Here is a 27,979-nt window from a genome sequence, read left to right as displayed (position 1 = left end):
ACATTCCGAACAGCAACGGATTTCACAATATCCTTCAATAAAAGTTGTTCCCTTTATAAAATAGGAAGACACCACCCTGGCTCCGAGGTAAGATTCGGTTCGAAAGCATTTTAACACATTTCGGTTTAACAAATTACACGCAAACGAAGGGACCGACAGTCGTGGAAATTCGTTACAGTGCTAGGAAATTGATTTGTTTGGACGTGGTGCTTTCAATTTACGCGCTGACTAAACAGACGTAACGTATGGCGCTCACTATCTTTCAGATCTGTGAAAGTGCTGAGGTATTTGCAAGGAGCTGCGGTGAATATGAAGATTGAGTTTGCGCCCATTAACATTCCTTTTAAGAGGAGGATTCAAACGTTTGCTGTGCTTCAGTGGATCTTCACTTTCTTGTTCCTGGGTAATTTTTCATTATAATGTTGGGGTAATTTATGAAAATATTGTATCCTTTTGTTAAAAAAAATTCAACGTGGTTGGATATACACATTAATTCATTGCCGTCTGGGCATTTCTCTAAGTGTCTCCTGTGCAGAAAACTTTTATAGTGTAAAGTTACAGTCACGGTGTGGCTATTTCCGTAGGGTCCCCATAGCAGCAAGTGTCTTCGTTATGTGATGCCACTAATATACAAAATACTTAACCTAATGAGTGCTGACTTAAAGTTTGTCCAAAATACACGTGGCGAGTGTTCAGTTTAAAATTCAATTCCAAATTATTTTCTGCTGATCTCAAGAAACAACCAGAGTAAGATTTTAAATACAGATACTGTATTGATGATAGAAAACAACAATTTTCAAAGAGGCGAGGCATAGCATAGACAACGGCTGAACATTGGTGTGCTCAGAGTCAGATATAATTTTCTAATTTTTTGGGACAAGGAATAGTCAATTTTTTTACGACATGGTCATTCTTTAAAAAATAAGAACTTTAAATAGGAAAAAAATGTCTCAGCTGTACAATTACCAGTGTTCAAGAGAATATATTTGAAGGAACACTCAAAGCAAAATAGCCAGATTCAAGAAACACACACATCAAAGTTGCTGGTAAACGCAGCAGGCCAGGCAGCATCTCTAGGAAGAGGTACAGTCAACGTTTCAGGCCAAGACCCTTAGTCAGGACTAACTGAAGGAAGAGTTAGTAAGAGATTTGAGAGGGGTAGGGGGAGTGGGAGATCCAAAATGATAGGAGAAGACAGGAGGGGGAGGGATGGAGCCAAGAGCTGGACAGGTGATTGGCAAAAGGGATATGAAAGGATCATGGGACAGGAGGCCCAGGGAGAAAAAAAAGGGGGAGGGAGAAAAAAACCCAGAGGATGGGCAAGGGCTATAGTAAGAGGGACAGAGGGAGAAAAAGGAGAGAGAGAGAAAGAATGTGTGTATATAAATAAATAACGGATGGGGTACGAGGGGGAGGTGGGGCATTAGCGGAAGTTAGAGAAGTTGATGTTCATGCTATCAGGTTGAAGGCTACTCAGACAGAACATAAGGTGCTGTTCCTCCAACCTGAGTGTGGCTTCATCGTTACAGTAGAGGAGGCTGTGGATAGACATAACAGAATGGGAATGGGATGTGGAATTAAAATGTGTGGCCACTGGGAGATCCTGCTTTCTCTGGCGGACAGAGCATAGGTGTTCAGCAAAACGATCTCCCGGTCTGCGTCGGGTCTCGCCAATATATAGTAGGCCACATCGGGAGCACCGGAAGCAGTATATCACCCCAGCCGACTCACAGGTGAAGTGTCGCCTCACCTGGAAGGACTGTCGGGGGCCCTGAATGGTGGTAAGGGAGGAAGTGTAAGGGCATGTGTAGCACTTGTTCCGCTTACAAGGATAAGTGCCAGGAGGGAGATCAGTGGGGAGGGATGGGGGGCACGAATGGACAAGGGAGTCACGTAGGGAATGATCCCTGCAGAAAGCAGAGGGGGGGAGGGAAAGATATTCCTCATGTTTACATTTTTAGATTCAGGAAACATCTCGTTAGGAAGAAAGGAATAAAAGACAGAGGTTCTTAAAAGGAATTTCACAGAAGAAGCCTGACCTGGTAAGGTAAGTGGAATGAGGTATATAAAGTAGGAGAGTTTTTGAGGATTAAATGATAGGAAGAAAGAAGAATAAATTTGAACACAATAATGAAAATATAAGATTTAAGGAATGGTGTAGGTGGACAGAACTCTGCCATGGGTGGTCACAAGCCAGGCTGCAAAAGGAGGGTTGGGCGTGGGCCTAGTAACTCCATCCGTAAAAAAAAAAATCAGTGCTACAGAAATGCCAGCAGAAGCGCAAAAGGCCTAATCCCTGGCAGTGGGGGGATCTTCAGCTGGAAGACGTATGAAGTGTGTGGTGAAAGCAGAAGCTGCAGGACTGGTGGCCATTCAGCCCAGGATGGAAGACTGACCATCTGCTGTCAGCAGCCCATGGGCTTAAGAAGAAGAAGAAGGCTGACCGGCTGACTTTAAATATTGGCAGTAAGTATTTAGATAATAATTTTTTAGACATAACTTTCCCTTTGCATATTACCTTTGCCAGTGTCCCAAAGTACTTTATAATAATTGAAGTACTGTATTTCAGAACATTCTTCGAGAGGGTAACCCTTACATGGCGAGATGCAGGGTGATGAAAACCTGTGCTGACAAACTGGCCAGAATGTTCAAGGACATCTTCAACCTCTCACTGCTTCAAGCAGAGGTTCCCACTTGTTTCAAAAGGGCAATCGAACTTGCACCTAAGAAGAGCAGGATGAGGTGCCTCAATGAGAATCACTCAGTAACTCTCTCATCTGTTGTGATGAAGTGCTTTGAGAGATTAGTCATGGCTAGAATTAAGGCCAGCCTCAGCAAGGACCTCAGCTCATTGCAATTTGTCCATTGTCACAATGGGTTTACAGCAGAAGCAATCTCATTGGCTCTCCGCTTTGCTTTGGAGCACCTGGACAACAGCAATATACATGTCAGAATACAGCTGACAACTATGCAGAATCTAGCTCACAACTAATCAACAAGCTTCCTCAAGCTCCAAATGAAATATAGCTGTAATCAGGACTTCTTTATAATTGCAACAATATGTCGGGCTCAGGACAGATCTTCAGAGACGTTGACACCCAGGAACTTGAAAATGCTCCTCTTTCCACTGCTGATCCCTTGATGAGAACCGGTGTGTGCTTCCTCAATTTCCCCTTCCTGTAGTCCACAGTCAATTCCTTGTACTTACTGATACTGAGTACAAGCTTGTTGTTGCAACACCACTCAACAGCTGATCATCTCCCTGTACAGAACCTCCTTCTCACTATCTGAAATACTGCCAACAATAGGTATGCCATCATCAAATTTATTAATGGTGTTTGAGCTGTGGCTAGCTACACAAGTCATCGGTACAGGGAGAGCAGAGCAGTGGGTTAAGCACACATCCCTGATGAATGCCAGTGTTGATAGTCAGCGAGGAGGAGATGTTCGTTCCGATCTGCACTGACAGTGGTTTCCTAAGGAAGTCAAGGATCTAGCTGCAGAAGAAGGGACAGAGGCCCAGGTTTTGGGGCTTGGTGATGTGTTGAATGCTGAGTTTAATAAGCAACCTGACATGGGTATTGCTGTTGTCCAGGTACTGTAAGGCTGAGTGGAGAGCCAGTGAATTTGCGTCCACTGTAGACATATTCTAGTGATAAGGCAAATTGTAGTGTGTCTACGTCCTTGCTCAGGCGGGAGCAGATTCTGGCCGTGAGTGCAACTGGGTTACAGTTGTTTTGGCAGCTCATCCTGCTCTTCTTGGGCATTGGTAAAATTGTCGCTCTTATGAAGCAGGTGGGAACCACCGACTGCAGCAGTGAGAGGTTGAAGATATCCTTGAACACTGCGGCCAGTTGGTTGGCACAGGTTTTCAGTGCCATACCAGGTATGCCATTGAAGCCCGATACCTTGAGGGTTCATCCTCTTGAAGAGGGTTCATCATCTGGAAGTGAAGCATCACAGCCATTCATAATGTTAGATTTAGCTTTGTAGGAAGTAATGGCCTGCAAGCCCTGCCAGAGCTGAGGTGCTTCCAATTCCATCTCTAATTCCAATCATAATAGTGTTTTTTACTCTCATTCTTAAAATGGCCTTCTTTAAGTTGTACCTGGACTTCTAGCGTAGTGCTGGATCACCAGTCTTGAATACTGCTGATCTAGCTTCAGCAGACTGCAAATCTCTTGGTTCATTCATGGCTTTTGGTTTGGGTATATCTGGTAAGTTATCAAAGGCACACACTCACCTAATAACTGTGCCATATCTATTTGGATTTGAAAATGAATCCTTGAATATTGGCTAGTCCACCAATTCCATTCCTTAGCCTCCCTTGACCATACCTCTGTGCTTCTCGCCACTGGTGCTGTGGTCCTCAGCCTCTGTCTGTATGCAGGAAGTAGAAGTACAGCTAGATGATTGGGCTGACCAATGTGGGATGGCACAGTAAGTGTTTTGATGGTTTTGTAATGGTGGTCAAGTGTGTTGGCTCCTCTGGTTCCACAGGTGATATGTTGGTGGGAGTAATTCAGAGACAACTTCAAGCTGGCCTGGTTGAAATCGGGAAGGCATCGGGGTGCATTGTTTTGTGCCTGCCGATCACGGTGCTCAGCTTCTTCAGTGCCTGCCTGACATTAGCCAGGTTTGGAATGTACATTGCTATCAGGATGATGGTTGAAAACTCCCTTGCCACTCAATTGCTAGATATGCATTGGGTGACTACAGTCAGTGTGGATTGGTAATAACATCTCCTGCTCACTGATAGTCAACACAGGTGCACCTCAGGAATGCATACTTAGCCTGTGGCTCTTCTCTCTCCCTACACTCATGGCTATGTGGTTAACCATAGCTCAAGCGCTCTCTATAAATCTGCTGATGACATTGCTGTTGTTGCCAAAATCTCATGGTAACGAGGGGTCATACAGGAGCGAGAAAGGTCTGTTGGTTGAGTGGTGTCACAACAATAATCTTGTACTCAAAGTCGGCAAGACCAAGGAACTGATTGTGGACTTCTGAAAGGAGTAGTTGGGTGAACACACATCAGTCTTATTTGAGAGTTAAGTGTTGGAAAGGGTGAGTAGCTTCAAGTTCCTGGTCGTCAACATCTCAGAGGATCTGTCCTGGCCCAGTACATTGACGCTATCATGAAGAAGACATGCCTTCACCTTTACTTCATTAGGAGTTTAAGGGAATTTTCTTCACAACCGGGTATGGATGCTCTGTTGTGCCGGATCACAAGAGGCTGCAGAGGGTTGTAAACTCAGCCAGCACCATTACTGGCATCACACTCCCACCGTCAAGGATATCTTCAAAAGATGGTCCCTCAGGAAGGTGACAACCTCTTGGGATGGGAGCCTGATGACCCACATTCAATGTTTTAGGACAGGTTCTTACCCTTTGAATTCAAAATTTTTAAAATATCCATGAGCACCATCTCTCTATGCCTCTTTTGCACTATTTATCTATTTTTGTAACTTATAGTAATTATTTTGTGCCTTGCACTGTACTGCTGCCAAAAAACAACATATCTGCATGTTAGTGATGATAAACCAGATTCAGTTTTATAACTTGCTGTTGCCATTGTGTTGTAATTCACATGCAGCAAACTTTCACAAACAGTAATGTGGTAATGAAGAGATTATTCCCTTGGCGGTATTATTGAGAAATAAGTGTAGTCCGGGAAGTCAGGGTAATGCCTCACTTTATGTTGAAGAGTGCTACATGATTTTTAATAAATAACAGATAGCACAAGTTTACTGACTAATTTGAAAGATGGCATTTTCAACCATGCAACTCTCTTCCAAAGTACAGTGTCACCTCAGGCTTGTGTCTAATTCTTTGAAATGAAACACAAAACCACAGCCTTATGACTCACAACCTTATGACTTGGAGGCAAGCATACCATCAGCTATGCTATGGCTGGTACTTGTAGGTTTACCAGGAATCGTTGGAACAGTGTCTTTTCTCTGAAGATAAGAAAAGCATTGACAAGCTTGTAGCACATGAGCTGAGGCAGTTAATATTTCTGGAATTGAAGTAAACTGTCCTGATGGTAGAAAAAAAACTGTATCAGAAGCTCAATTTATGGTTGGAGAGCACTTTCAATTTTGAAGAGGCTGTTTTTACCTGAGAAGCTGGCTAAAGGAAGATTGAATGATTTGATTGAATTGGGCTCAGAAGTCTTTAGTTTTCTCAGTGTTTAGCTGGAGGGAATTACTGCTCGCACAGTACATACAATGACAAAAATATTCTGAGCAATACAGGGTATCAAGAGGTGACATGATTGTACATAAACAGCCAGATGTTTTTTCTTCATTTCTGTCACTTGGGATAAGAATGTGGATCAGGAATTGGGAGGAACCAAGGATAGTTATGCATGATGTCACATATAATGTTGAAGGGTAGGAGAGAATCTGCTGATGGAAGTAGTCTGAAGGCAAATAAGTAAGAGTGGATGGTGCCACTGGATAACAAAAGAGAGGTTTTGGAAGTAAATGATGCAGTAGACTATATTAAAGCCTGTTGGGTTCAGAGAAGATTGAGCCATTTACAATAGATGGGTTTGTGATTTTAAAACTACTTGTCTTATTTAAGATTCAATGGTCATAGTTTCTTTCACAGCAAGGATGAAGATGCTTGCAGGGCCGTTTACAATATCTGTTGGCATGGGCAATGGAAAACAAAGATCGATGGTCAGCTTTTAAGCAGAATGTGGGCTAAGTGAAGGAAGGCATGGACATTATGAACTTGAAAAAGTGTTGCTGTTGTTGAGTAGCTCACCGAGCTGGCTTGTTAGCTTGCAGACGTTTTGTTACCCATCTAGGCAATATCATCAGTGCAACTTCGAATGAAATGTTGGTGATCGACATTGTCCGTCTTTTATGTGTCCTGTGATTAGTCCACGTGTGTGTGTGTGTGTGTGTGTGTGTGTGTGTGTGTGTGTGTGTGTGTGTATGTATGTACCATTTCTGTTGGAAAAAGTGTCAAAAGAATAGCCAGAACACCAAATTCAAAATTCAAAGTACATTTATTATCAAAGTAGGCATAAATGATACAACCTTTAGACTTGTCTGTTTACAGCCAACCACAAAGCAAGAAACCTGAAAGAACCCAATTTAAAAAAAAGAAAGACCAACACTCAAAGCGCAGCGAAAGAGGAAAAAAAAAACCACAAATCATGCAAACAATAGAAGCAAGCAACAGCATTCTGAACCAAATTGAGTCCAGTCCATAGACCTAAATCCCTGGAACAGCAGAGTATCCCCAAAGCCTTTGTTCATCATGTAGCGGGGCAAGCTGCCACGAAGCGCGTAAAGGCAGGAGCAGAGCCACAGCCTCAGCGTCGCGGAGGGAGGAATAACATCACAGGAGAGCGAGCAAAATCGTTCCAACCCTCGCCTCCGATCCTGGCTCCCTGCCTTTCCAGTCTATCTGTGTTGGTGTTTAAATCATCCAGACACTGGCCTAGGCCTCACCGCCTAGCCCGAAGCTGTTGTTGACCTCTTCAAATGGGCTTGGTGCTTAGAGCAATCCAACCTCAGACCCAGTTCAGGTGGATGGGCACCAGAACTTCTCTGCCTCATCTCCTCTTCGTATCGCTCACTCTAGCTCCATCTCCGTTTCCAAAACCTTCTCGAAGATGTGCCCTGACTTTGCAACATACCAGCATGATTCATCCCTCGAGTCAGCTTCGCCTCCTCTTGCCTTTTCATTGTTGGTGGTGATAGTATACCACAACTTACCTCATAAAAAGTGTTCCTAATGTTTTTAGTTGATAGTAAGATTGGAGATTACTCTCCAGTCGCCTTTTTTTTTCCCCCCAGAGGCTTTGGGGGGGGGGGTCATGGGTTTAATTGGACACAGTGAGATACCCCTAGTGTATAAGTGTGGAGGGAATTGATGGCAAAGTGGGGAAATGAAACAGCATTAGTGCGGGATTGGTGAAAGTGGGTGCTTGGTTGTTAGCATGGACTCAGTTGGCTGAAGGGCCTTTTTCACATTGTATGAATTATTAACAAGAGTTATGAACCGAGCATGAAAGATAATATTAATGATAGTTACTGATTGTATTTGAAATAGTTGCCTTGAGGTGGTGAACACGGGTAGCACAAGTAATAGGGGTCTGGGTGGATCTGTGCTAGAACTACTGTTGTTCCTGATGACAGAACCCTGCATGTGAGTGAACAGTGACTTAATTAGTTCTGTGCAATTCATTTCCTACAAGCAATATTTTTGATAAAAGGTATGAATGCTTCTTTTATAAAACTCCCATTTCTTCAGCTAGATTAAGATTCCCTTTCTCAATGTTAATCACACATTGTATCTATGTTCTTTAATATTTTAAATTTATTTATGACATCCATCATTTTGCTCACTGTGCCATCTGCCAGTCTTTTATTAATACCTCGAGTGGCCTTCCTGAAATCCTATTTTGTTTCTTGAATGAGACTTGGATCTTCATTTTAATACTGTTGGTGTTAGCCAGTGACAGGGATGTGAGATATTGCTCAGCTATTTTCAGTCAACCAATTAGTGAAAAACCACCAAATTTCCCTTATAATTTATCATTTAACTGTGTTACAATGGAGAGTCAATGTATTAGACGAAGCATAAATGGGAGGTGATCTGCATTGTTCATGCCATTGAGAGATTATTTTCTGTATTTTAAGTTTGCTTTGTCATAATTCCCAGTCAGCAATTCCAGTGATAGTACATTGAAATTCAAGCTTTATTTGGCCTCCTTACTTTATCTTGATTTTCAATAATTTTTTTCTGGTACTACTACTTGTGGCAAAATGGAGCAGCAGTAATTTCTCTGGATATTTACTCTGGCACATGCACTTCTAGAATTTAAATTGGATAAAACGACATTCAATTTAAATTTAATTGAATGTAGTTTTCCATTCAATTTAAATGGAAGTGACACACATCAAAGTTGCTGGTGAACGCAGCAGGCCAGGCAGCATCTGTAGGAAGAAGTGCAGTCGATGTTTCAGGCCGAGACCCTTCGTCAGGACTAACTGAAGGAAGAGTGAGTAAGGGATTTGAAAGTTGGAGGGGGAGGGGGAGATCCAAAATGATAGGAGAAGACAGGGCGGGGAGGGATAGAGCCAAGAGCTGGACAGGTGAGTAAATGGAAGTGAGTTTGCTACTTATCACACAATGTAATACTGCTGTTTGCATACCATAATATTGTTCTTGTACTCTTTGAGAATAACTTCCCTTAAACCATCCCGAATGAAAAACTAATCTGAGGCTCACTCAATGTAATAACCAAATCATATGGTGTTAAGGGATCACTGGTTCACCTTGATGGTATGATACATGTAGCAATTCTCGGTACAATAACACATCTACCCTTCAAGTCCACTGGTATTTCATAAGAAATAGCCATTTCCACCTTGAAAGTTTGAGGCTTTTATTTGAAACCTAACTCATTTGACAGAATTGTTAGGTTCATCCAAAATAAATGGAGTCCCATTTATACCGAGATAGACAGCACGAGTTATCCATGTGAAAGTAATCCCGGGTTATCCTACAGCATACAGCATGAGCCCTTCAGCTCAGCTCATTCATGCCAATCAAGGTGCCTACCTGTGCTAATGCATTTGGGCCATATCACCCAAAACCATGATCTATACACCTGCCACTTTCTCTGGTAGCTCATTCACTATACCCACCACTCTCTTTGTACAAAATTTGCCCTACTGGTCCCTTTTAGATTTTTCTTCCTCTGTGCCTTGTAGTTGGAGGCTGTCCAATCCAAGAAAAAACCTGATACTTTAGCTTATCTATTCCCTCTCATGATTTTATACAGTTCCAAGGTCCTCCCTCAGCCTCCTACATTCCAGTGAAAGCAGTCCCAGGTTCTCCTACATTCCTTATCTCTCAAGCCATTTAATCCAAGCAACTTATTTATTTGTAATAATTATCTATATTAGTTGATCAGACTTGTATTGAAAACATTTTTATTTTTAATTCTTATGTTATATCTTGATATAAATATTTCAGAAAAGTTATGTATTCATAACCGTGCTTGGAAAACTAAGACTATTCATCATCACAATATTGAGGTTGACAATTTCTTGCAGCAGTAAGAAACGGTGTCCTCAGGAGAATTTCTTTCCCCTGGATGAAACAGTATACCATGGCCCCATTTCCCAACTTGCAGGGAAGTACTTTGTAGAAAAGCAGGGACATTTACCCACTTTTCTAGCTGATAAATAGACCTCAGTTAATCTGTGTTTCTTATATTGTCACAGTGATCTCACTTCAGAATTACTTTACTGGCTGTAAGAGACTTGTCTAGGAATTTCAGTTACTTGACATCCTTAATTCATGAATAAAGTTGTTTTTATTACAAAGTATTTAACTATATTCTTCACTTTTGAACTCTGACCATTGAATCTAAAAGTCAAACTTGAATTTTGTTGATCATGGTATGGCTATAATTTCTTCTCTTCATAGGTCAGTGTTGCCTTGCAGTCTTTGTGCTTCTCCTCTTTGCTGGTTACTGGTACATAGCTGCAGCTTACGTTGTTTGGTTGTACCTTGACTGGGAAACACCGAATCAGGGTGGTAGAAGATCACAATGGGTCAGAAATTGGACCATCTGGAATTACTTCCGTGACTACTTTCCTATTCATGTGAGTTGTATTCTTTAGAGTTAACGTGTCAATGACTGTGGAAGTACTTTTTTATTGGAAATGTGCAGAAGAGAGTTGACTGCGAACCTCTTTCCTGCATAAATCTTACTGGCCACCGTTCTGGATGCAGCTTGTTAACTGAGATTCCTGACAGGGACCTCCAGAATGCACGCAAATTATGTATTTCAGAGGCAGAAATTGCAAAGCTTCCTGAAGGCAGGTGGACACCTTTCAGGATGAAATAGTCATCAAAAGTAAGGGGATATCTTTCCTTCGTCAGACAAGGAAGAGCAGGTAACAAGGAAAGCAGAAAACAAAGAAAACCCTTGCCTTAGACTAAACTTGTAAAGAAAAAGTCCCTAAATTCCCTTTTCCCACTTAATCGGCCCTTAACATATGGTATTTCTACCTTCATTTCCACCCATCAGCAAGATGATGACCCCACCAAACTCCCTCCCTCCAATTTTGAATGGGCAGCTAATAGATGGCAGGCAGATGAGGTCATAAGTTAAAGGACCAAATCTCACATTAAGTCATAGGAGTGTGTCTTGTCCCAAACTTGATGGTAATGCTCGTAAAAAAAAAAAAGAGTAATCCTATAAATTGCTAAAAGGTCTAAGCCATGTAGGTCTGAAAAGAGATAGAAATGAACAGTCAAGGGTTCATTTGAAACTCTTAATCTTGCCAGTCCAGATGAAGGGTATTGACTCAAAATGTCAATTGTCTGTTTTGTTCTACAAATGCTTCCCTTCAGTACCTTCTGCATTGCTCCGTATTCCAACATCTGCAGTTTACATCTGGAAAGGGATGCAGTGATACCTGTGGAGATTTGTTCCAAGCAGCTGTGTAACCCAGGATGAATGTAGATAACAAAATGCTCCAATTATATTTACTATATTCTGAATGATATATATTTTGGGAAGAATGCTCATAATAAAGTGTTTAATTGTTTTAATTAGAAAATATATTTATCCAAATCGTTCAAATTATACTCTGTGAAGTAACTATTCTGGAGGTCTATGATGTAGAAGATTTATTTCATGTATTTTATGTCCCAATTATGTTAGCTGTCAACAGCTGGATGATAGCAGTTGTGGAAAAAATGTTCACTTTTTTTTAAACTGATAATTTGGGAGAAAAATATCTTTGACAAACATTTAAAATTTAGAGTTGCTATACCATTCAATTCCTTTAGATGCAAATAATATTCTTAATCTGAAAGAAAATCACTTTTCAGAAACATTTTATTTATTTATTTATTTATTTTACCTGTGATCTAAATAAAGCATTTCCAACAAAGGTTGCTACTGATTTTGAATATTGAATTAATGCTTGAGGAAAGTTACACAATCATTCACAATTCTATTGTGGTGGAAATAATTGGACTTTGGGTAGTGTATCATATGTACTTTATGATATCCCACCAAAATATTATGTTTTATGGATTAATGAGTACTTTTTTTGGATAGGTAATGTTCAGTAAGCTTCGGATGAAGAAGTGTTGTTAATGTTCTTCATCCATTAGAGAGACAATGGTCTCCCTAAATTCCCTCTCTCCTGTTTTGGATGGGAAGCTAACTGAATGCATGTTGGAGTCCTGAAACTAGAGCTGTACTTATATGACTAAATTTCTATTTTTAGTTGCTCTATGATAACTTGAGCATTAAATCAGTTTAAGCACAATACCATGATGGATAGTTGGGTCAGGTCAATTTCCCAAAGAAATTACTATGTGCCAGATTAAAAACATGTAAGCAAAATGAGACCCAAAGACTAAGACTGCCCCATAAGAGTAAACCAAATGGGATATACCATCCCTCTGGAGGCTATATTTGAAGTGAAAGCTTGAGTTTTGTGGCAATATGACTGTCTGATTGACATGTGGTCTAAAGTGATGAAGTCCATCTGAATGAAACAGATTGTGGCTATGAGACCAAGCCCTTTAATACTTCTTTAACATTGCAATTGATGAACAGCCAAATATCCATAGTGAAACATCAGAGGAAATGGTTAGCTAACGTTGATGGATCTGATTAGGCATTCTTGCGGCATTGCAGATGAGCTCTGGGGTGAAGGGTACAGTATGTATATCCATACTGCAAAAGAAGCACCACACTACTTCCTTCATTTATTTAAAGAAACAACATCAGTTGAAGGGCTTTAAGATTTAGTTTAGAAATTGGACCAGAAAGTTTTTTTTATTGTCCTAAAAAAATCTTTGTATTAATCTTCCTTATAGGTTTAAAATACTGTTCTTTCCCAAACTAATGTTGGTCCCATTCCACCATGGTTGATTCTTCTTTGTCAACACTGGAACATTCTGTCAATACATTTAGGAATGGGGTTAACTAGAAGTATCCAAATCCAAAGAACTAATTAAAATTGTAATATGCTGCTTGACATTTAAGATCAAAATGATGCAGTAGCTGCAAGTCTTGCTATATCTAACTATGTGCAGCAAAGGAAAGCCTCTGGATTGTCCAGTTCTAAATAGCAATATCAGGCAATCAATGGCACAAAGAATAGTTTCTCCTTCCTGATCATTTTTATGATAATTATATATAACACACTCAATAAATAGGTTCCTTTTTTTTGTTTCAGTTTTCCACATTGTTGTATGATTAATCTGTACAATGATGTCAAGTTGATATCATTCAGTACTACAGTGGATTCCAGTTAATTGTGGCACATCAGGACCAGTACATTTTGGTTCAATTAAGCAACTGCCCCAATAAACTGAAGTTTCGTTGAAATATTTAAAAGGTATAAAAAAAAAAAAACAAACTGCATCATTTTGGTCTAATATGTCAAGCAGCATATTACAATTTTAACTGAGTAATAAATTATGTATTTAAATGAAATACAGAAATAGTTAAAATACTATCAATATTACTACAGTACTATAAAACTATGTATAATTCCTGATAGTTATTGACAGAGGAATTTAGCCAGTGTATGCTGCCGTGTGCTTTTGATCAATTGTAAATGAACAAAATCAGTGCTGATAACTATTGTAGATAATTGACTGTCTTAGTTGCCTTCCTGCATAAAGTCAAAAAAGAAATCACAACTTTTTGTATTGGCATCTGTTGGCCCAAATGGATAACATAACATGAGCGCACGCAACTAATGCTATTTCAAAACTTCTTGTTCCGTAGTGTTCAAAGGCCACACAACTGCACATGCAGATGACAGTTAAAAACTGTTTGGCAACAGTCCCCTGTCCCAATTAATTGGTGTATTTTCTGTATTAGTTTTGTTTTTTATGAGCTGTCCTAAATAAGTGGCTGCTGTGATTAACCGATGGCCCAATTATCTGGAATACACTGTATTTGCATCAGTTAACAAAGATGAATTGAGAATGGATTTGAACCAGAGTCAAAATAGTACAAGTGTGTTTATCAGCAAGATCATTTATGCTTTAACAAAATTCAGATTAAAACATTGAATCTTTTACTACTTTGCTACTTTTAGGTTTGTTTCAAAAAATAATTTTATTTAACTGTGGTGAAAGAAATAGCTTTCTATATCCTCCATTGTCTCGTGAATTATTTAATGTGAACATTCATATTCTGAAACACTAATGTACAGTTGAAGCTGTATCATAATTGCATTGGCTGATGGCACTAATTCTGATTTCTCTTTGTTATAAGCTTACAAAAACAACTTCTTTGGATCCAAAATACAACTATCTGTTTGGATTTCATCCTCATGGGGTGCTTGTAGCTGGAGCTTTTGCAAACTTTTGCAGTGAGACTACGAACTTTCAGAATTTGTTTCCAGGTTTGACATCGTACCTATGTGTGCTGCCTTTCTGGTTCAAGATTCCTTTTTACAGGGAATACATCATGTGTGGAGGTAATGGTCAAACACATACAATTTTAAAAATTGCAAAATATTCTTAGCTTGATTTTTGCATGCCTGTGATCTATGAAAATGACAGTGTATTATTACTTTATTGATAAATTATTTGAGGAGCATTTTAGAAGTAGCATGAACTTATAATTCAGACAATTCTAAGTTCAAAATTTATTATCAAAGTCACCATATACAATCCTGAGATTCATTTTCTTGTTGGCAATCTCAATAAATCTATAGAATAATAACCATAATAAAATCAATGAAAGAGCCAACTTTGGCATTCAACCAGAATGTAGAAGATAATGAACTGTAAAAATACAAAAAGAAACAAATAATAATAAATAAACAAGCAATAAATATCCAGAACATGAGATGAAGAGTCCTTGAAATTGAGTCCATTGCTTGTGGGAATATTTCAATGATGGAGTAAGAGAAGTTGGTTGAAGTTATCGTCTTTGGTTCAAGAGCTTGACGGATGAGAGGTCATATCTGTTCCTGAACCTGGTAGTGTGAACCCTGAAGTTCCTATATCACCTTTCTCGTGGCAGCAGCGAGAAGAGAGCATGTCCAGGGTGGTGTGCCTGATGATGGATGCTGCTTTCCTGTGACAGTGCTCTATGTAGACATGCTCAGTGGTGGGGAGGTCTTTACCCATGATGGATTGGGCTCTATCCACTACTTTTCCTGGGATTTTCCATTCAAAGGCATCGTTGTTTCCATACCAGGCTGTGATGCAGCCGGTCAATATACACTCTACTACACGTATGTAGAAGTGTGTCAAAGTTTTAGATGGCATGCTGAAACTCCGTGACTTCTGAAGAAAGTCGAGGCACTGTTGTGCTTTCTTCATAATTGGACTTCCGTGCTGGTCCTCCAAAAAGACAGGTCCTCTGAAATAATAACGCCATGGAGTTTAAAGTTCCTGACCCTCTCCACCTCTGATTCCCCCGATGAAGGCTGCCTCATGGACCTCTGGTTTCTTTCTCCAGAAGTCAATAATCAGCTCTTTGTTCTTGCTGATAGTGAGTGAGAATTTGTTGTAATGGCACCACTCAGCCAGATTTTCAAACTCCCTCCGATGTGCTTATTCATCATCACCTTTGATTCGGCCTACGACAGAGGTGTCATCAGCAAACTTAAATACGGCATTGGAGCAGTGCTTTAACCACCCAGTCATAATTATCATACGAATAGAGCAGGGAGCTAAGCACACAGCCTTGTGGTGCACCTGTGCTGATGCAGATCGTGGTAGAGATGTTGTGGCCAATATGAACTGACTGCGGTCTGTAAGTGAGGAAATCGAGGATAAAGTTGCACAAGGAGGCTTGGAGGCCAAGGTCTTGGAGTTATTGATTCAAAATGTAGATTAAAGCTCATTTATACTTGCCTGCCCTTAAACTCTCCTGCAGTTCCATTAGGTGGAAGTTTTGTCAGTGATCAACATTGAGCACTTTATTAGGTGCTATATTTGTTTCACATATCTAATTAGTAACATTGAAGCAAGGTAGAAAGAGTAAGAGTGGCACGCTAAACATCAAGGTTTCTTGGAATAATTTTACATCAACAGGACTAGTGATCATTGTGGGGAGGTGCTCAGAGGAGAAGGGGAAGGGAGTTTTAAAAGTCACAACAGCAAAACCTGACTGTAATGGATTACAAGGAATATACTTAACAAAGAGTATTGGGGTGTGTATTTCTAACTGGCTCTTTAGAGACAAGTGGCTGAATTAAGTAGTTTCATCTTCATGCCAAAAACTGGGGTTTTCCAAGCTTTGGAAAATCCAGCAGTTGAATAGAGGTGTCAAGGTTAATTGATATATAACACTGCTTCTTTGTCCTGTGGAGGAAAGGGCACCACCCTTTTTCCTAGTTCCAAGTACAGGTGACTCAATAGCAGTTGGGGGTGGGTGGGGGTACAGGGAGTTACATTCCTAGAAAATGGATTGTATCGTGTATTTGAGTAACATGAAGCTGTGTCATCCATTCATGTATCCAGGGATGTAATTTGTAGAAGCAAGTTTTGAGTGATGTGTTTACTTTATTCCCATACAGATTTCACGAACAGATTCTATTATCTATCTCAAACTTCTGTGTCGCAATTTGTGAATTCTATAAAAGCAAATTTCTGTAACTTGAATAACCATAGTTCAGGGGTTACTTGAGAAATTTGTTTTCCGGTCCATTCCCTTGATTTCACCAACTCCTGGCTTGCCTCCCCACTTTTCCCTATTTCTCCATGATTTAACCATGACACTTCCCCCACCTTACCCATTATAAAGTGCTGGAAAGTGGGTGCAAAGGCAACAGAGTTAAGCAGAAGCTCAGTGTATGATAGTCAGCATGAAACTAGTGACTGACAGGCCCCTTTCTGTGCTGTATGACACTAAAGTGCATTTTATCTAACTGATAAAAATTATTTTCTGTCTGATTTTAGGTTTGGTCTCGTCTGTGAAGAGTAGTGCTTCTCACATCCTAAGCAGGAAGGAAGGTGGTAACGTGGCTGTCATTGTAGTAGGCGGTGCTGAGGAATCTCTGGATGCAAGGCCTGGAGCACTAACTTTGAGAATCATGAACAGGAAGGGATTTATTAAATTGGCTATAAAATGTGGGTATGTAAACTAACTGTGTGGGGAAAATATTGCCTACGAATGAATGTTCAGAAGTATTATTACTCAATAAGAGGATAGTTAACATTTTGTGAGCCTAATTTTTTTCCCATCTATTTGAAAAGTAATGAATTTTGTTATGTTGTTCCAAAGGATTGCTAGTTATTCTGTATTTTGACTAATTGGCAATTCTTTAATAAGGGGCCAACTGAATAAATAAACTGGGGGGAGGCACATCCTTATTCTGGTTTCTTTCCCTTTCTTTTCCAGTACTGATGAAGGGTCTTTGCCCAAGATGTTGACTGGTTATTCATTTCCATAGATGCTGCTTGACCTGCTGATTTCCATCAGCATTTTGTGTGTGTTGCTCGGGATTTCCAGCGTCTGCAGAATCTCTTGTGTTTATGATTGTAATGTATCTTTTTTGTAATGTGAATGTTAATCTGTACATTTTCACAGGTCCAGAACTGCACACTCTAATCCGGGGTGGACACTTCACCATGATACAATTGCAGCAAAATTTCTATACTCATATTAAAATTTCTTTGCTGTGAAACTGAACATACATTGTTTTTCCCATTACCATAGAACCATAGAAACTACAGCACAGAAACAGGCCTTTTGGCCTTTCTTGACTGTGCTGAACCATTTTCTGCCTAGTCCCACTGACCTGCACACAGACCATATCCCTCCATACACCTCCCATCCATGTATCTGTCCAATTTATTCTTAAATGTTAAAAAAGAACCCGCATTTACCACCTCGTCTGGCAGCTCATTCCATACTCCCGGCACTCTCTGTGTGAAGAATGTTCCCTAATGTTCCCTTTAAACTTTTCCCCCCTCACCCTTAACCCATGTCCTCTGGTTTATTTCTCCCCATGCCTCAGTGGAAAAAGCCTGCTTGCATTCACTCTATCTATACCCATCATAATTTTATATACCTCTATCAAATCTCCCCTCATTCTTCTACGCTCCAGGGAATAAAGTCCTAACCTATTCAACCTTTCTCTGTAACTGACTTTCTCAAGTCCCGGCAACAACCTTGTAAACCTTCTCTGCACTCTTTCAACCTTATTTATGTCCTTCCTGTAATTTGGTGACCAAAACTGAACACAATACTCCAGATTCGGCTTCACCAATGCCTTATACAACCTCATCATAACATTCCAGCTCTTATACTCAATACTTCGATTAATAAAGGCTAATGTACCAAAAGCTCCCTTTACAACCCTATCTACCTGTGACGCCACTTTTAGGGAATTTTGTATCTGTATTCCCAGATCCCTCTGTTCCACTGCACTCCTCAGTGCCTTACCATTAACCCTGTATGTTCTACCTTGGTTTGTCCTTCCAACGTGCAATACCTCACACTTGTCTGCATTAAACTCCATCTGCCATTTTTCCAGCTGGTCCAAGTCCCTCTGCAGGCTCTAAAAACCTTCCTCGCTGTCTACTACACCGCCAATCTTTGTATCGTCAGCAAATTTGCTGATCCAATTTACCACATTATCATCCAGATCATTGATATAGATGACAAATAACAATGGACCCAGCACTGATCCCTGTGGCACACCACTAGTCACAGGCCTCCACTCGGAGAAGCAGTTCTCTACTACCACTTTTTGGCTTCTTCCATTGAGCCAATGTCTGATCCAATTTACCATCTCTCCATGTATACCTAGCGACTGAATTTTCCTAACTAACCTCCCATGCGGGACCTTGTCAAAGGCCTTACTGAAGTCCATGTAGACAATATCCACTGCCTTCCCTTCATCCACTTTCCTGGTAACCTCCTCGAAAAACTCCAATAGATTGGTCAAACATGACCTGCCACGCACAAAGCCATGTTGACTCTCCCTGATAAGTCCCTGTCTATCCAAATGCTTGTAGATTCTGTCTCTTAGTACTTCCTCCAATAATTTACCTACTACCGACATTAAACTTACCAGCCTATAATTTCCCGGATTACTTTTCGATCCTTTTTTAAACAACGGAACAACGTGAGCCACTCTCCAATCCTCTGGCACCTCACCTGTAGACAGCGACATTTTAAATATTTCTGCCAGGGCCCCTGCAATTTCAACACTAGTCTCCTCCAAGGTCCGAGGGAACACCCTGTCAGGTCCCGGGGATTTATCCACTTTAATTTTCCTCAAGACAGCAAGGACCTCCTCCTTTTCGATCTGTACAGTTTCCATGATCTCACTACTTGTTTCCCCTAATTCCATAGACTTCATGCCAGTTTCCTTAGTAAATACAGATGCATAAAACCTATTTAAGATCTCCCCCATTTCCTTTGGTTCCGCACATAGGCGACCACTCTGATCTTCAAGAGGACCAATTTTATCCCTTACAATCCTTTTGCTCTTAATATACCTGTAAAAGCTCTTTGGATTATCCTTCACTTTGACTGCCAGTGCAACCTCGTCTTCTTTTAGCACTCCTGATTTCTTTCTTAAGTATTTTCTTGCACTTCTTATACTCCTCAAGCACCTTATTTACTCCCTGCTTCCTATACATGTCATACAACTTCCTCTTCTTCTTTATCAGAGTTGCAATATCCCTTGAGAACCAAGGTTCCTTATTCCTATTCACTTTGCTCTTCACATTTCTATTCACATTGTTTGCTCTTCCTTTGTATTAGCATTTTGCATTTCAAGTTCAGTGGTTTGATGCCCTACAAAAGATATTTATCCAAAAATAGAATGCCAGTGTGAGGCCTTGAATTCCCAATGTCTTCTATTGGATTGGTCTTGGGAAAGACAATGGATAAATACAGCAACCCTTGCCCTTAAGGTCTACTTCCAGTGACACGATCGTTCATTAGTTTCTGAATGTTTACCATGCCTTCTACCAAATGTCAATTTGAGAACTGTCACTATGAGTAGAGATAATGTTTAAAATATGTGCTTCTTACTCAGTTTCCTAAAGAATGTGCAAGCTGTTCCAGGACTTGCAAAACTATTTTGACATATTGTGTAAGAAATATAACTTCCTGTTGCCTTCTTTTTAAAGCACCAAAGAAGTTCTAGGTTACTGAGTTTTATGTTCACAGTTTGCAAGATATTCTATATTTGTTTCTTCTTACCAACTTTGATAAGATCACTTTTCCTTTCCTGCCCTGTTCCACTTGTTTACTTTTCAAGTACTTCAGTCTGTTTCACCTACCAAAATTTTGCCTAAGCTCTAAAATAGCTGGAATTGGGCCCTGCCACTTTACTCTAGGGTGATATCCAGAACTAACAGATTCAGGCATTCAAATAAGTCAGTACACCTACAAACTATTGGGGAGGTTGCATTTACATAGAAACATAGAAAACCTACAGCACAATACAGGCCCTTTGGCTCGCAAAGTTGTGCCGGACATGTCCCTACCTTAGAAATGCCTAGGCTTACCTATAGCCCTCTATTTTTCTAAGCTCCATGTACCTATCCAAAAGTCTCTTAAAAGACCCTATCGTATCTGCCTCTGCCACCAATGCTGGCAGCCCATTCCACACACTCACCACTCTCGGAGTAAAAAAATTTACCCCTGATATCTCCTCTGTACCTACTCCCCAGCACCTTAAACCTGTGTCCTCTTGTGGCAGCCATTTCGGCCCTGGGACAAAGCCTCTGACTATCCACACAATCAATGCCTGTCATCATCTTATACACCTCCATCAGGTCACCTCTCATCCTCCGTCGCTCCAAGGACAAAAGGCCGAGTTCACTCAACCTATTCTCGTAAGGCATTTGGAATATGTTTCATCACCCTGCTATAGGAAACATTATATTTAGCTAGAAAGAAGGCAGAGGAGATTGGAAGCTGCTGGGACTTGAGTGATTGAGTTACGGAGAAAGGTTGAGCAGGTTGGAACTTTATTTACTGAGTGTAGGAAAATGAGGGGTAATCTTACAGGGGTGTATAAAATCATGAAGGGCATAGATAGGGTGAATGCAGGCAGTCTTGAACCCAAGGTTGGGGAATCAAGGACTAAAGGTGATAATTTTAGGGTGAGAAGCGAAAGAGTTAATAGGATCCTGAGGAGCAACATTTTTCAAACAGAGGGTGGAATGAACTGCCAGAAAAAGTGATAGAGGCAGGTATGTTAACAACATTTAAAAGGAACCTGGACGGGTATGTGGGTAGGAAAGGTAATGGGCCAAATGTATGCAAATAGAACAAATTCAGCTGGGAAGCTTGTTTGGGATGGACTGTTTGGGCTGAAGAGCCAATTCCCTGTTCTGTGACTCCATGATCAAAATTTCCAGATCCCAACCACTCTGAATAAAATAGAATATCTTGTGTTTATAGAATAGTTTTCTCTATCCTCTCAGTATCTGTAATCCAAAATTTTAAATCTGTGTTGTTTAATTTTGATCCTTCTAATACTGGGGCACAATTTTCCTCTATTTTACACCATGATTCTCCTTTGATACAAGATGAACAGGCCATCTTCTCTAGTGTAACTTTATGGATGAAATCCCTCATCCTTGGAAACAGTACAGTTCAGGAAATCAGCCTATCTCTGAAATTAAGTTGCAGGCAGTACTCTGAGGGTCTGAATCCAAGAAATAATAAACACTTTAAAAAATATTTTTCCAGTTTAATACTATCAAGGAAACCAAGTTTTACACCTTAACTTTGTGCATTCTATTGTGTTAGGTCTTATTTAGCTAGTGTATTCTAGTATTGGGTGAAGCTTTAATGACTAAATCAGGAATGTTTGCCTGCACCTTAATTGTCATCTCTCTTTAGGGCACATCTGGTTCCAGTCTTTTCCTTTGGGGAAAATGAACTTTTTAATCAGGTAAACAATCCCAGAGGGTCAACACTTCGAACAATCCAAGAGCGATTACAGAAAATCATGGGGTTTGCTTTGCCGTTGTTTCATGCCAGGGGTGTCTTCCAGTATAACTTTGGGCTACTACCATATCGGAAACCTATCTACACTATAGGTATGCACAATTTCATAAAGTATTGCCAAAACTAGTGTTATATGTATGTTGTATTTTAATAAACCAGGATCTTGTAGTAAAATAATTTCCTGTACACTCAGATATGCATTTTTGTTACCGGTTACATATTTTCACACTTATCTCTTATACATGCAGTTCACATATTTTCAGATTAATTATGATTTGTGTTACTTGTTCTGCAAGCTATGCATCAGAGGAACATGAATGATCGCTCAGATGCATATGTGCCAGTATAAAGAATTGTTGGATAATTTTCAATGAATACTTCTCTGTATTGAATGTAGTTAACAGTGTTTGAATGTTAATTCAGTTTTGGACATAGCCATATTACTTCACATATAAATCCAAAGAAGCTAACATTTGGGGAAAAATATTGAAAATAAACAAGACCAAGGTTGCGTGGAGCCTCAGGAGATGGGCAAGGTTTCAATGAATACTTCTCAGTTTTTACTGAGGAGAAATACATGAAGATTTCAGAACAAGCAAAAGTTAATGGGGAGGAATTGGGAATAGTCTGCCTTACAGTAGAGGAGAAACTGTATGTCTTGAAACATATGAAGGTAGACAGATTTCCAGGGCCTGGTCAAATATATCCAAAAATACTCCAGGGAATTAAAGAAGGAATTGTGGGAGCCTTAGCTGAGATATATGCATCATCATTAGTCACGGGTGAGGTAGCAGTACACTGAAAGGTGGTGAATATGTTACCTTTATTTGATGAGGGCTGCAAAGAAAATCCTGGGAACTAAAGACCAATATACTTAATATCCTGTGGTAGGTAAGTCACTGGAGAATATTCTGAGGGCAGGGCATTAGGCATGATCTACAGTATATGGAGTTAAGTGAGCCTTTTGATAAGATTCCACGTGGTAGTCTGCTCTGGAACGTTAGAGCACATGGAATCTAGGGAGGCCTGGCTAATTGGATACTCAATTGGCTTGATGGTAGGAAGCAGTGGGTGATGGTGCAAGATTGTTTTTCAGACTGGAAACCAGTGACTAGTGGTGTGTCTCAGGGTTCAGTTCTAGGCCCATTCTTGTTTCTCATCTATATTAATGATTTGGATGAGAATGCACGTGCATGGTTAGTAAAATTCTAGATGATACTAAAATAGGTGATATTGTCAATAGTGAATAAGATCAAAAATTGCAGGGGAATCTTGATCAGCTGGGTAACAGGGTCACAGAATAGCAAATTGAGTTTAATTCAGTTAAGTGAGAGATGTTGTATTTAGAAAGTCAAACCAAGGTAGGACTTCCATGGTGAATAGTAGGGCTTTGGAGAGTGGTGTAAAACAGAGGGACCTTGAGTTCAGGTACTTGGTTCCCTGAAAGTGGAATCACAGGTGGAGAGGAGGTGAATGATGGCTTCCATCATTCAGGGCACTGAGCACAGAGGCTGGAATGTCATGGTGCAGTTGTACTAAACGCTGGTGAGGCCGCACTTGAGTGTATCATTCTCATTTTAAGCCACTCTGCTGTAGAAAAATACTGTTAAACTGGAAGAAGTGCAGAAAAGATATACAAGGATGTTGCCAGCACTTAAGGGAGTGAGTTATAGGGAGAGGTTGGATAGGCTATGACTTTTATCCTTTGAGCAAAGGAGACTGAGAGAGTATAAAATCATAAGGGACATAAACAGGATCAAGGTTTAAGGTGAGAGGTGAAAATTTAGTAGGAACTTGGAGGGGGGCACTTTTTTTTAAAACTCAGATGGTGATAACTATATGGAATAAGCTCCCAGAGTAAGGGGTTGATGCAGATTCAATAACAACGTTTAAAAAACAATTGGACAGGTATATAGATAGGAAAGATTGAGGGTTATGAGCCAAACACAGGCAATTGGAACTAGCTTGGATGGGCATCTTGATTACTGGATTAAAGGGGCAGTTTCTGCGCTGTATGACCCTGACTTTACAAACTATAGATGTTGGAAATCAGAAATAAAATCAGATGATTCTGGAAGCAATCAGCAGGTGACACAGCATCCAATGAAGGACGTTGACCTGAAACATCAACCTGTTTATCTTTTCACAAATGCCACTTCACGTTCTGGGTGTACCCAGCATGTTCTGACTTTATTTGTGTTTGTTTCTGCTGTTCAATTTTTCACTTAATGTGTGCTGACAAAATGACAAGCCACAAGTTACAACTGATGATGAGTGAGTGAAGCCTCTGTCGGTCAGGGATGTTGCACCCTAGCTGTCTTGATACACAAGCTGTTATCCATGTAGCAAGCTCCCCCTCTCCATGCATCTGATGAACTCAAATGAACAGCAGAGACTGATACAGTTTGGTACCAGCAGCATTGCACGAGTTGCCAGTCAGCATGGAACTCAATGTAGGACTGCCTTAGGGACTCCAACTCCAGATTTTTCCCTCGGGGTTTATTGCTGAAGCCTTCCCCATGAGTGGGTACAGCCACAAGGCGGTAGAGGTCTGAGATAAAAGTTTTCTTTCTCCAACTGACAAGTGCAATGGAAATTGTCATTTTTGATTTGTAACTTTTCCATTGACAGTGGAGGATACATTTCCAATCGCAATTTGCTGTAAGTTTTATGAAATGCATCCTCATCTCTATGTTCAACAGTGCTAATTGAAATTGTTATTAATTTGTTATGTATTTATAATTTATTTTAAAATAATTAATTATTTATAAATCCTTTATTTTAATTTTTTTGTCCAATTTGATATTAATTTTCCCTACTTTCCTTTTCATTGTTCCTCCTTCCCTTTTTGAAACCCTAGCGTCATAGTAATTTCTTTATCTACCAGGTTCATAATTACACAATCAGGATTCTTTGATGCATTTTAGCACCACCAAAATGAATACACATAAAAGAGAAGAAAAATTGAAATCTTTTAAAGATATGAAACATAATAAGTAGGAGAAGGTATGAGCCATTTGGCTGATTGCGCCTGCTCTGCCATTCAATAAGATCATGGTTGATTTGGCATAGACTGAGCTCTATCTGCCTGCTTTTTCTCCATAACCCTTAATTACTTTGCTATGCGGAAATCTATTTAACTGTGTCCTAAATGTATTCAATGATGTAGCATCTGTAGCTTCCCGGGGAAGAGAGTTCCATAGGCTTCTCTCTCAAAAAATGCAGTTTCTCCTTGTGTCCATGAAGCCTCAGGGTATGTCCCCAGGTTCCAGTCCCACTTACCAATGGAACAGCTTTCCTGCCTTTATTTTATCTAACTGTTCCATAATTTTATATGTTTGTTGCACCTTCCCCTCCTACAAGCTAGCCAACACACACCCACTATGAATTTTCAAATCTTCAACTGTGTTTTTGTTTAAATGTACAAATATTCAGAAATTACAGAATTGCTCAGACCTTTACTTTCCATTTAACTTTAAAAAGAAAACAAGTTTTTAAAGATAAAATCCTTTAATGTTATTCTTGAGAATTGTTGTGAACTGCTGACTTAGGAAGAAGTAGGCAAGTGACAGTACCACAGTACCTGAAATATTAGTCTGTCCCGAGCCTTATAGGCTCATCAGGCTGGTGCTTATGCCGGTTTCCATGGCGTGAAGTGACTGAGAGTACCCCCCCACCCCCGCCGGATAGGACGCCAGTCTATCGTGAGGTTAACCCCAGCATTCTGCCAGTACCCATTTTCAGCTGGGTGGACTGGAGTTGTGTGTGGTTAAGTGCCTTGCTTAAGGACACAACATGCTGCCTCGGCTGGGGCTTGAACTCACGACCTTCAGATCGCTAGTCCAACGCCTTAACCACGTGCCACATACCTGAAATATTAGTTATGATTAATAGTTTTGTTTTGTTTTACAGTGGGAAAGCCAATTGTTGTGCAACAGAGCCAAATTCCTTCAAACCAAGAGATTGAAGCGCTGCATAGTAAATATATTGAGGCACTAAATCAATTATTTGAAGAACACAAAGCTCAATATGGAATTCCTGAAACAGACCATCTGATTTTCAGTTGAATTTCCGATTTGAGCACTTGAGTTAAAAAGCACATTTAGCCCCAGTGTAATGAATAAATTTGTTTTGAGCTGTTCAGTACTTAGTTATAGAAAAGTCGCAGTTAATTGAATCATTTTGGAGATATTTTATGCTCTTATTTGCAGTAATTGTCAATGGTTTACAAACAATTCTATGTTAACCACTAAGTACTAATGTTGTCCTACTGGTGTAATTTCTGTGTATTGTATTAGATGTACAGCACTTTACAAACGTTAGCTAAAGAGATATTCCTTGATAAGGTTACACTTTACAATTTTGCAATGTAAAATTAGCTTAGTGTTTCCACAATGCCATCAACTGAAATTGGGATGAAAAATGCTTAATATTATGTAATAATCTGAATACCTACGAACTGCAAAAGACGTACAATCATTATAAAAGTTACTCCTTAAAAAGAGGTATGAATAGAAAGTATGGATTAAGATATTGTTTGAATGACAGTAAACTCAGAAGGTTTAATTATTACAAAAATCTTCCTTTTTACCAAGCAAACATAACTTGTAATACCATATTAATGTGCCTTAGAAAGGATTATCTCTGCATCATAGTCTCTCACTGTTATCTTCTTGACTCAAGAAATTAAAATCCAAAGGTTCAGTAATTTTTTAATGGATTATATTAGTATTAGCTCATCTTTAATCATTTGTCACACTTAAGTAAGAGTAACTATTTTGAAGTAATCTGTGAAAGAAAGTAAATGATAGCTTTCTAAACATTTTCAATTATACCTAAAAATTCTAAGTTTAACAAAAATATATTAAAATAAATTACTGTTGAGCTTGTGTTGCAAGTTTGATTTTTCAGAGGACTTGATCATCTTTTTGTAATTTACTCATTCTGTGTAGACCCATGAGCAAATTAAGTTTATCACTTAACCTTCCGACTATTAATTTTTAAACTCAGAAAATCATTTAATTACTCCCTTTTGGATTGTATTCCTTTGTTCTGCAGAATATTCCTCTATTTTGTACTAAAAATGATTAATTCAAGTATTTACTTGTTAATAATTGTGTATTCAAAAGTTACAGGAATTTATATATATCAGAATCAAATTGTATTATCACAAGCATGTGTTGTGAAATTTGTCATATTTCTCCTGTATGTTTTCCTTTTTCTTTTGTATGATTTTGGTGTGGTCTGTGAGTCTCCTTACAGAGAGAGGAAACTGATTCTTTTTAGTAATTCCTAAATTGTAGAATGCCAAAATGTCATGGCTATTACTAGCAAATTAAAGGCGCTGAATAAGTGGAAGATGCATTTGTTCTAGCCAAATACTGTAAAGGAAATGATGCAAAAGTACCGCCGTGATGTGGTGCAAAAAAACACTGTATGTTTCACTTCCACATTATTTTATACTTATGCAAAGTGAAGTATCACTTGTATCCGTTATGTCTAAGTGGACTCTGAGGAGGAGGAGGATCAGGCCTATGTGCGACCTGCTGACAATGCAAGAAGGTGCATACGTGTATAGATTGGAAGGTGGTGGAGTTCTTCTATTGTTTGCACTGGATATCTCTCTGCTCCTGACAAATGAACTTGGGGATCTCAATACAATCCAAAATGCTTTTTCACCATTTTGAGGTGTTGCAGGAGACCTATACAGAGAGTCTTGAGAATCATTTCTACAGGCTGTCTGGTAACTTCTGTGACCAAGCTTGGAATAAAAAGAAAACAAACCTTTGCCAGTGCCTATAATTAAAAACATTAAACTGGAAATATTCAAATACTGGAAGGCGAATTGAGTGTTTCTTTCTCCACAGAAGCTAAGTATTTCCAGCACTTGCGTTTTTACCTTCAAACAGAGTACTTGCTCCTGGTAAAGAACATTTGAGTCTAGTGATGTAGCCTGTCCTTTGGAACTGACTAAGTGTAATTAGAAGCTTTAAGATGGGAATGTTAGTTAGTTTATCCTGC

The 27,979-nt window shown here is 39.6% G+C and overlaps 1 protein-coding gene across 1 annotated transcript; it reads left to right on the top strand.

Annotated features, from left to right (window-relative positions):
- Positions 1-2: 2 nt before the first annotated feature.
- LOC140196378 (2-acylglycerol O-acyltransferase 1-like) lies at positions 3-27,886 on the top strand. Its single transcript, XM_072255487.1, has 7 exons — positions 3-87; positions 267-403; positions 10,462-10,640; positions 14,294-14,498; positions 16,936-17,110; positions 21,851-22,050; positions 25,871-27,886. Exons 2-7 carry the CDS (start codon positions 310-312, stop codon positions 26,023-26,025), a joined length of 1,008 nt encoding a protein of 335 aa, XP_072111588.1. The 5' UTR covers positions 3-87; positions 267-309; the 3' UTR covers positions 26,026-27,886.
- Positions 27,887-27,979: the final 93 nt, after the last annotated feature.

Source organism: Mobula birostris, chromosome 4 (assembly GCF_030028105.1).
Source record: "Mobula birostris isolate sMobBir1 chromosome 4, sMobBir1.hap1, whole genome shotgun sequence".
Classification (NCBI taxonomy): Eukaryota; Metazoa; Chordata; class Chondrichthyes; order Myliobatiformes; family Myliobatidae; genus Mobula; species Mobula birostris.
Note: the sequence above shows the minus strand (reverse complement) of the source record. Positions and strands in the feature narration are given on the sequence as shown.

Coding starts and splice junctions, on each gene's coding strand:
- LOC140196378 (XM_072255487.1), top strand. CDS start 310: ATGAAGATTGAGTTTGCGCCCATTAACATTCCTTTTAAGAGGAGGATT. Junction 17,111..21,850: donor AAATTGGCTATAAAATGTGG/GTATGTAAACTA, acceptor ATCTCTCTTTAG/GGCACATCTGGTTCCAGTCT. Junction 22,051..25,870: donor GAAACCTATCTACACTATAG/GTATGCACAATT, acceptor TTTGTTTTACAG/TGGGAAAGCCAATTGTTGTG.